General features: G+C 27.7%; 2 protein-coding genes across 2 annotated transcripts in view; one reads left to right on the forward strand and one right to left on the reverse strand.

Moving 5' to 3' along the window:
• The window catches only part of LOC105623074 (zinc finger CCHC domain-containing protein 8 homolog), a 5752-nt gene extending 1600 nt beyond the window's left edge, over positions 1-4152 (forward strand). Inside the window, exons 3-7 of the mRNA XM_012204475.1 lie at positions 1195-1487; positions 1776-1986; positions 2099-2276; positions 2475-2665; positions 3574-4152. Coding sequence (XP_012059865.1) covers positions 1195-1487; positions 1776-1986; positions 2099-2276; positions 2475-2665; positions 3574-4152 — 1452 coding nt within the window. The remainder of the gene's footprint in view (positions 1-1194; positions 1488-1775; positions 1987-2098; positions 2277-2474; positions 2666-3573) is intronic.
• Positions 4153-8562: 4410 nt separating this feature from the next.
• Positions 8563-9506, reverse strand: part of LOC105623075 (small integral membrane protein 14-like) — a 1555-nt gene continuing 611 nt past the window's right edge. Inside the window, exons 2-4 of the mRNA XM_012204476.1 lie at positions 9078-9132; positions 8675-8823; positions 8563-8604 (exon numbers count right to left, since the gene is read on the reverse strand). Of these exons, the coding sequence (XP_012059866.1) occupies positions 8563-8604; positions 8675-8823; positions 9078-9132 (246 nt within the window). The remainder of the gene's footprint in view (positions 8605-8674; positions 8824-9077; positions 9133-9506) is intronic.

The raw sequence follows: 9506 nt of genomic DNA on the forward strand, positions 1-9506 counted from the left end.
AACGTAAAGTTAATTTTAATTTTAATTTTATTTAAATTAAAACTAAAAAGTTAAACGTAATTATTGTGTGTGTGTGTGTGTGTGTGTGTGTGTGTGTGTGTGTGTGTGTGTGTGTGTGTGTGTTATTATTTATTGTGTTATGTTTTCTGTTATTTATTACTACATATACATATGAATATCATATGTATTATAAATTCATAAAAATTGATGAGACAGTTCGTAGCCTCTTCTTATTAGCTAATTTTCTTATTCTTGTACCTAGTTTTGCCATAAATTCTGTCAATAGTTTAAACAGATGGAATAAAAAAACAGCAACAGATAGACCACGAAACGCCCACCTTTGTTCCATATATATTTGCAAATGTAATAATAAGTTGGGCCTATTCATCGATCAATTATGCACGATCTCCAGAGAAACTTTCTCAGCTGTTGATAAAATCGACCGTTTGAGCGACTTCAAATTGGGAAGAGGCTGCTTGTATCTCTTCCAAAACGTTTTATAGTCTAGCGAATTAAGGTCCGGACTTTCAGAAACTTTGATGAAGTTTGGAACTTTGTTCTCCAGGCAAGCTTGCATCGTTTTCACCTTGTGTGCGGGGTCTGAATCTTGTTGGAAGATCAAATTGTTGGCTGATCATCGAGCAAAGTATGACAAAGAGGCTTAACAACAATCTCAAGGACCGATTAATTCGGAGTCCGGACCTTAATTTGCTAGGCTATAATGTGAAGCATTTTGGAAGAGATGGCTTGCAATAAGTCTCATCGCAACTTGGAGTTGCTCAAGCGTTCCGTTATGTCAGCAGCTGAGAAGATTCGTCTGGAGATCGTGCATAAATCGATCGATAAATGGCCTCAATGTTACGCAAATGTATACGGAACAAAAGGCATTTCGAATAAAAAAATAGATGATTTTGTAGCTTTTTTCCTCTACTTTCAGAATATATATATAATTTTGGATCTATCTGTTGTTATTTTTTTTTGCTCTATCTGTTTAAACTACTGACAGAATTTATGGCAAGATTAGATATATACATATATAACTATATATATATTTTTATAATTATTATATAAAGTTTTATTCTCATTAGAGAATATTGCAATTGCTCTCTGTGTGATATTTTTTATAACTTACGGCAAATGTTATCCTATTTCGTATTTGTTATTTCTATATTTTAAACAACATTGTTTTATTAGAAATATGAAAATACATTTGAAGAATCAGTTCATGAGACACCAAAAGATTTCATGCCAAGATTAAGTTGCTTTAATTGTAATGGAAATCATAATTTGCGAGATTGTCCATTGCCTAGAAATCAAAGCAATATCAATAAAAAACGTAAAGAGTTTGCTTCAAAACATAATATGGGAGTCCGATATCACTTGAGTGAGGACCAAAGATTTAGTCATATGGTTCCTGGTCAATTAAGCCAAAAATTGCGAAAAGCTCTTGGATTGAAAGACAATCAATTACCTAGGCACATATATAGGTATGACATAATTATGCAGTCTATTGGATTTTGGAAAAATGTTTCTTTATAATTACTTAAGTCTATGTATTTTTATTATCAGTAATAAATTTTTAAAATTTTAATATCATGTTTGCTATTTTTAAATCAATATAATATTTTTTTTGAGATCTCTAATTTTTGCAAACGCAAATGCGTTTACAGTTTACATGAAATTAAGTATTAAATTAAAATAAAAGAAAAGATTTATATTTCTCAATTCAATGAGCCAATGAGGTTCATTCTACGTGCCAAAACGTTTTTTCTTAGAATGAGATTACTTGGCTACCCTCCAGGGTGGTTGGAAGAAGCACGTTTACAACATTCTGGTTTATCGCTGTTCAATTCTGATGGAATAGCGGAAAATGATACACATAAAGAAGGCGAAATCATCATAGATAGAAATAAAGATCAATATGATATTAAAAAAATATATGATTTTCCTGGTTTTAACGTGCCACCTCCTTCTGGTATCTCAGACGTAAGTAATGTGTAGCTGCATAATCAGAATTGATACATGAAAATGATCTTATCTCGTAATTTACAATGTTTTTGTATTCGAAATCGTAAGCATTAAAATTTGTTGATTGTAGGAGAGCCACAACTATTGGGTACCACAAATGCAATCTATACATAGTAAACAGGTAATGTTATTACATTTGCAAGGCAAAGAAACAGACGATGGTTACAAACGTAAAAAGCTGAAATTACCTCCACCAGTTAATGTAAATGTAGCAACAATCAGTGATATGGAAATAGAAGATGCAGAAGGTATAATTATTAATCATATTCTAATTGAATAAATATTATCACTTTAATGTAATTGTACTTAAAAAGATAATTACCGCGCAAGAAGCGAATATATATAAGAATTATTTTAACATTAATTTCATATTATTAATAATTTTAATTCGGTTTTTTCTTATTTTTTATAAAAATAAAAGATAATTTCTTTTTATTTTATTGTAGTAGAAAATATTGTGGAGAATCTGTCTGTTAATGGGCATTTTGTACCACCGTTACCGAAAGAATCAGTGGAAGTACCACCACCACCACCACCACCACTACCACCACCACCACCACCACCGCCGCCGCCAGAGTTACCTCAAACAGATGATTCAGATTCGCAGTCACAAGAATTGCCTTCGTCCGATTCTGCAGTATGTGTCTTCAAAGAACTATATTTTCAATTATATTTTATAAGCATCTTACAACTAAATGAATACTATTCAATTTACACGCCGATTTGATGAAACTTTTATTACCAGAAAATTATTTGCAAAATAATAAACAACGATAACCATTTAATCGGCAATCATCAATATTTAATACAAAAAGTTTATGGAAAACTAATGAAAATCGAAAATAATATAAAAAATTATACTGTACAATTTTATTTTGCGAATATGAATAGTCATTCTCGATATATTTATATTTTTGCCTGCTAAACACGAATCCATTGTTTAAATTTACTATTAAGTCGTAATTTAAAAAAAAAATCAGAGATGCAAAAATGACAATTTGAGATTTATGTAACATAGATAATAAAGTTAATACCACGCTAAACAATAAAATCCTTCGTCATAAAAATTCTCAAAATTGTCGTTTTTGTATTTTTAATTTATATATATATTTTTTTATTATTATCTGATGGCCAAATTTGGACAACGCATTTGTGTTCAATAGATAAAAATACATGACTACTAACATTTGTGTTGCAAAATGATATGAACAGTATAATTGTTTTATATTTTTTCGATTTTCAGTTTTTCATAAACATTATAATTTTTAATAAGTGATATATTAAGACTATATAATGCGAATACACAATAAGTATGAATTAATTATTGAAATTGGATCTTAAGTGCTTTTAAATAATTCCATATAAATTTATATATCTTTATTTCTTACTTGCTATGTATTCCAATTTTTCTTATTAAACATATTGATGATTGCCAAAAAGGATAACGTTGTTCATCATTTTGCAAGTATTTTCAGTAATAAAAATTTCATTAAAATTGGCACATATTGGATAAAGTTTGTTTACAAAATTGCATTTTCTTTTCAGGACGACACTACTTCGAACAGAAATTCGCCATCCTTGTCTGAATTAGAAAGAACGAAAAAAGTATTACTTATGGAAATTGAAGAGGTCAATTCGCATTCTAATTCTGATTTTATATTAACTAAAAATGATTCGAATACTGTGTTTATATCGGAAACGCCATTTTCCAGTATTACGACTACCCCTTGTACTTCGAGAAGATCTTCAGTTCAAGATTCTGTAAAGTCGGATTTACAGTACTGTTCTGATATATCACTTAAAAATGATTTCAATACTATGATTACATTGGACACCTTAGCTTCCGATAAAATGTCTCAATTTGATTCTACTCCAATTCGTTCTACTTCGCACAGATCTTCAGATACAAATCAAGCTAGTGTCAAGTCGGTACATTTAGGTACACCAATATTGCCAAGTACCTCTCCTTATAGTAAATTACCATCGTCAGAAAAATTTTCCAAAGATATTTCTGACGTAATCAATTTCGAAAATTTACCTGACTCAACGGGTAAATTTGAACAGATGTCGGGAGTATTGCAAAAAGTTAGAAGCACTATGGCAAGATTGCATCAACAAGAATAGATTCATTAAGAGCTAATATATAAATACAGACTATTAAATAATTAATTAAAATCAATGAAATATGCAATAGTTGAGATTATTAAGAGAAAATAACGATTTAAAAATTATTTTTCTTACTTTTTTTTCTAATTCAATTACGAAAGAAGATATTTTGATTGATATCTTATTGTAAATAGATATTTTTGAGTATCTATAAATATAAGATTGATGTGTTCATAAACATTACTCAAAGATCTCAAACATGTAGTTTGCAGGCTAAATCATGACATGAAAATTCAATATGATTCATGGTTAATATAATGAGATTCTTTATTCTATATTTCTCTTTGATCTTCTCTAAAATCTTTTTTTTTTCAATGTAATGTAGGAAACTTTCTTATTGTATTATATTTTTCTGAAATTATTGTTCAGACAATATTATTTCGATCAAAAAAATCTGTGCTGTTTTTCAATCTTATCGAATTTTTGATTGATATAAAATTTTAGAATAACATCTTTGAAATATATATGTCAGAAAAAAATATTCTATGATTATGTAAAACTTTTTTCCTCTAGGCATGTATGTTTTCTTAAGAGAATGAATTTATTCTCAAACTGTAAAAGCATTATTACTCTTTGATTTTTTCTTTTCTATCTAATATTTCTTTCGAAATTCTAATGATTTAGATTTAATTTGAAAATCTTATGAAGAGATTAAAAAAGATCCATATCCTCCTTATTCAAGTTTTTTCTTAGTCTCTAATTGTGCAGCCTACGTGATATATGAGTGTGAGATCTTTGATATATATATAACTAACTAACTAACTGATATAATAAGAATCAGCATTTCTCTGAAACTTCAATTTAATACATTCTCTTTCATTTGTACATACATTCTAGTCTGTTATATATTTCAATATCAGAATGCCAGAAATCTATTGAAAACGATATGTCTAATTTTTTAACAAAGATTGAAATATATCATATCACAAATTTATATTGAACGTAAAATATCTGTTGAACAGAATATCAATCGTTTATAAATGTTTACAAACGTTCTCACAATTTGTTATGAATCTATAAATTTGATATGAGTTCATAAGATTGTATACAACATCTTACATTCTTGAATGTAAGATATATTCAATCTTGAATGCATGATTTATACATTTAAGCATAATTCATTCAATTTACTATATTTGTATATAGTGTGTGTGTATAATTATATATATATTTATATATATAATATAAAAGATATTTTATGTGTAAATACATACATATGTAAATATTACATATGTAATAGATATATAAATCGCTGTCATCTTCCGAAAGTACAAAAACATAGATACAAGATTTTACACGGTTATTACTAAATAAGTAACTGATGCTTATTTTACTTCTGTATTTTCTTATATTTCAGATCTCTGATATCCTATAAAATGCTATGTCATCTTCCAAAAGTACAAAACATGAATACAAGGTTTTCATCAGTTATTGTGATTTTAAATTGTGATTTTACTTTTGTATTTTCTTGTATTTCAAATCTGTTTTCTACATATGCCCATTAATTTTACTTAAGGAAAGCTCTATTTTGTGCAATATATTTTGTACATGTGAGGTAATATGAAATATTAAACTGTGTGATTTGTAAAATTAATCTTTATACACACACACACACACACACACACACACACACACACACACACACACACACACACATGAAGATTATTTTTCATAAATATACATATATGTATACATACATACAGTTATACAAAAAAGAAAATAATTTTCGAAAAACTGAAGATAATGAAGATTGATAAATATATAAAATCCAAACCATCAAATTTGATTATAATATAGCAAGGATACTCAGAAATTTGGAATTGAATTCCAAATTTCAAATTGATGCTTAATTTTTATTCGCTCAAATGTACCAATTTCGGTACGTTAATATAAAAACTTTCGATATATTTAATCTTAGTTTTCTCTATTAGTAAAAAAGATATAATATCCATCTGTTATTATTTCTACAAATAGTATTTACAATTTTTTCTAAAAATAGATATGTTCATTTTGTGCTGATGTACAATTCCCATTTTATTTAAAAAAGAAATTTTCGAAATATGATAAATATAAAATGACACGTAAATAGCTAAGTTTAAATATATTAACATTGTACAAAAATAATTATATGTAATTATAGCATTTTTATCTAAAATAAAATTATTTTGTAATGAAAATATGTATAATCAATTATATAAATCAAAACGAATTCCTTTATATAAACATGTCCCATGTTATTTTTTTACAGAATCTTATATTGACAATTATTTATAATAACATAATAAAAAGCCATTTTATACAATACGGAGAATCAGTTTTATTATCGACAATATGGGAATGTACAACGTCAAGCATTGTTATTAATGTAAAATATTTTATCATAGATCCCTCTATATTCCTTACAGGGAAATAATGTAATACTGCTAACATTATTTGTATGTAATGTTATTTGTATAATCTTTTTTTTATTTGTACAATATCTTTAAATTTGTAACTTTTAATTTGTGTAAAACATTTGAGATGTGATAAAATATCTTCATTTTATTTTAATAATGTGAGTGTATGTGTTGTTTGTGTGTGCGTGCGTGTGCATGAATGTATATGTGTATATTTGTGTCTAAATATATTATACAAAACTATTATATTACATAATACAAAACTATGTTCTTTCTTTTTTATGTGGATAACAAAATTAATTTTTAAATGTTTATCAATTTTATTGCACGGAAAAAAGATGTATTTCTAATCGTTTACTTTTTTACAATCGGGCATTACAAAACAAATAAATGTATAAATACTGTTTCTTGACAAGATTTGAAATTCTCAATTATCTATATTATTTTGCTATTGGAACATTTATAACAGATATATAATTGTATATTCGATATTTATACATGTGAGATTTTCTTTATATACCAAATTAGGTTTTATGATTTTATCAATTTTTTATAATTATTTTTGAATATAAATATTTTTGAAGTAAATAATTTCATTATATGACTATTCGTTCGCAGGTATTTAATTTTTTTATCGTTTTCATACTACAAATTTTAAATTATATTCGTGTATAATACATTATTATTATTGCGCGTGAGCGAGTTTTTTGTTATTTTTATTAATTATAATTTTACGTTATTACTCTTTCAAGAAACAAACATGTTATTAGGTACTAAAGGTACTTAGTTTCCACGGTTTTTTTGCTTAAAAAAATTCATTTATCTCGATATCAAAAACAAAAAATACATCGATCAAAGTATTTGTTCTCGCTAGCTATATATTTTTTCCATCTTTGTGGTAATAAATGAATTCCGTGACGATAGAATGATCTTTTGAAGCAATCGTTTTATTTTCGCACATCCTCGTAATTTCTGAAGTGTGTATCCAAGTCGTGCTGCATCGATCGGAACAAGTAATAGTCTGAAGGAACTAAGTCTGATGAATACACAGGGTGCGGGAGAACTTCCCACTCGAGCTGCATCAGTGTTTCCTTAACGGTACCTATTTTCCTTCCTTTTGAATCTCTCTCATTGCATATAGACATTTGAAAACAGCGGAGTAATATTTAATGCTGCAGACAATTCTTGGAGCGTTTGAGCTGAGTTTTTCAATAATGCTTGCAATTCGGTGTTTTCAAACTTTTTCGGTTGATCTGAGCGTTGTTTATCATTCATATCATAATCATCACTCTTAAATCGTTGAAATCATTCTTAGCGTTCTTTCCGTTGGAACATAATTGTCATAAGTTTCGACAAGTTTTAATTTATGAGCTGCAGCTGCAGTTTTTTTGAAATCAAAATAATGAAGTATATGTCGAAAAATCAATTTATCATGTTCCATGTTTAATAATAAAAAAAATGACACTGTTCACTTAAATGAATCTTTTCACATTGAATTTTATTGACAAATGTCTAACCTCTAAAATGCAGCCAGCTTCAGATGTCAAATTAAATTACACTTACTAGCGTCATCTAAATGTGAGCCGCGGAAATTAAATTTAGTACCTAAGAACGCTAGAGATCTCATGTTAGATATAACAATTAAACTTTAAAAAGTCTTTCAAAAAGTCGAGATAAAATTATTTTATATCGTGCTTATACATATAATCTCGGCACGAGATTATTAGAGAAAAAGAGTTTAAAGAGAAAGACGCATAAGCGCGAAGAAAATTGTATAAAATTGAGATTACCAACGTGTAAAGAAGTTAAGTTTCCAAAAATCAAACTGATTATAACTCGCTAACGTGCGTACATTAGATTTATTAATATCATCTATATATCATACCGTCTCCTGTTTCTGTTATAAATTTAATACAGATCCTGATATATAAAACCTTGAATAACAAGAACCTTCACAATGTTGCACTACACTTTAATTCATCGTCGGCGAAGGCGGACCGTCCCCATGTGAACCCTGCAAATAAAGTATGCTCAAAATACATCTTCAAGTTTCCATCAATAATGCACAATCAATGCACACTCACGGGCTCATTGCTGCTCTTGTTGATAACATTCCTGGTCGAATATCGTAAAGATCTCGGTCTAAATGCGTACAGAAGAGCGATGAAGCCAATAATTAAGCAAGTAAAGAGGAAGTCTGAACATTCTCGAACATTCGTCTGCGGCCCTGGAACTAAAAAAAGAGAAACATTTACTTTTTCTTTTTTAATAACTAATTGTAATTTAGTATTATATCTAACACATAATTCACGTATCTTAAATTATTAAACTTTTGTTTGTTTTCAGTTCTGCAAAGAAAACGGACTTAAACTAAAGTTAAACTTAATTGGCTATGTTGATGAAACTGACTGTAGGAAACAATTCGAACAGTATATTAAATATTAAATATTAATTAGAAGTATTTAGTAACAAATAGTGAATACCTACATCTCGACACACTGAAGCACTCAGTATCCGAACAATAATCCTGAGATTGTCGTAACTGGAACAGTAAAATACAATTTGTGGAAAAATTAATATGCAAAATACACGCAGTGAAACAAGTAACTATATTTGCTATAGATGTTCGTCGCTGAATGTAAGTGCGATAAATATATTTAAAAAAATATAACAATTATTGATTATATTAATTACTATTAATGTGAAAATTGGATTTGACTTTTGTGTGAGTGTATGCCTTTACATATATACACAATACACAGTACACAATACATACATATATATATATATATATATATATATATATATATATATATATATATATATATATATTAGTGTGTACGTAACGTAACGTACTACTACTATTATTTTATTTATTTTACGTTTTACGTTAACGTTAAATAAAGTTAAAGTTAA

The sequence above is a fragment of the Atta cephalotes genome (assembly GCF_000143395.1).
Source record: "Atta cephalotes unplaced genomic scaffold scaffold00052, whole genome shotgun sequence".
Lineage (NCBI taxonomy): Eukaryota > Metazoa > Arthropoda > Insecta > Hymenoptera > Formicidae > Atta > Atta cephalotes.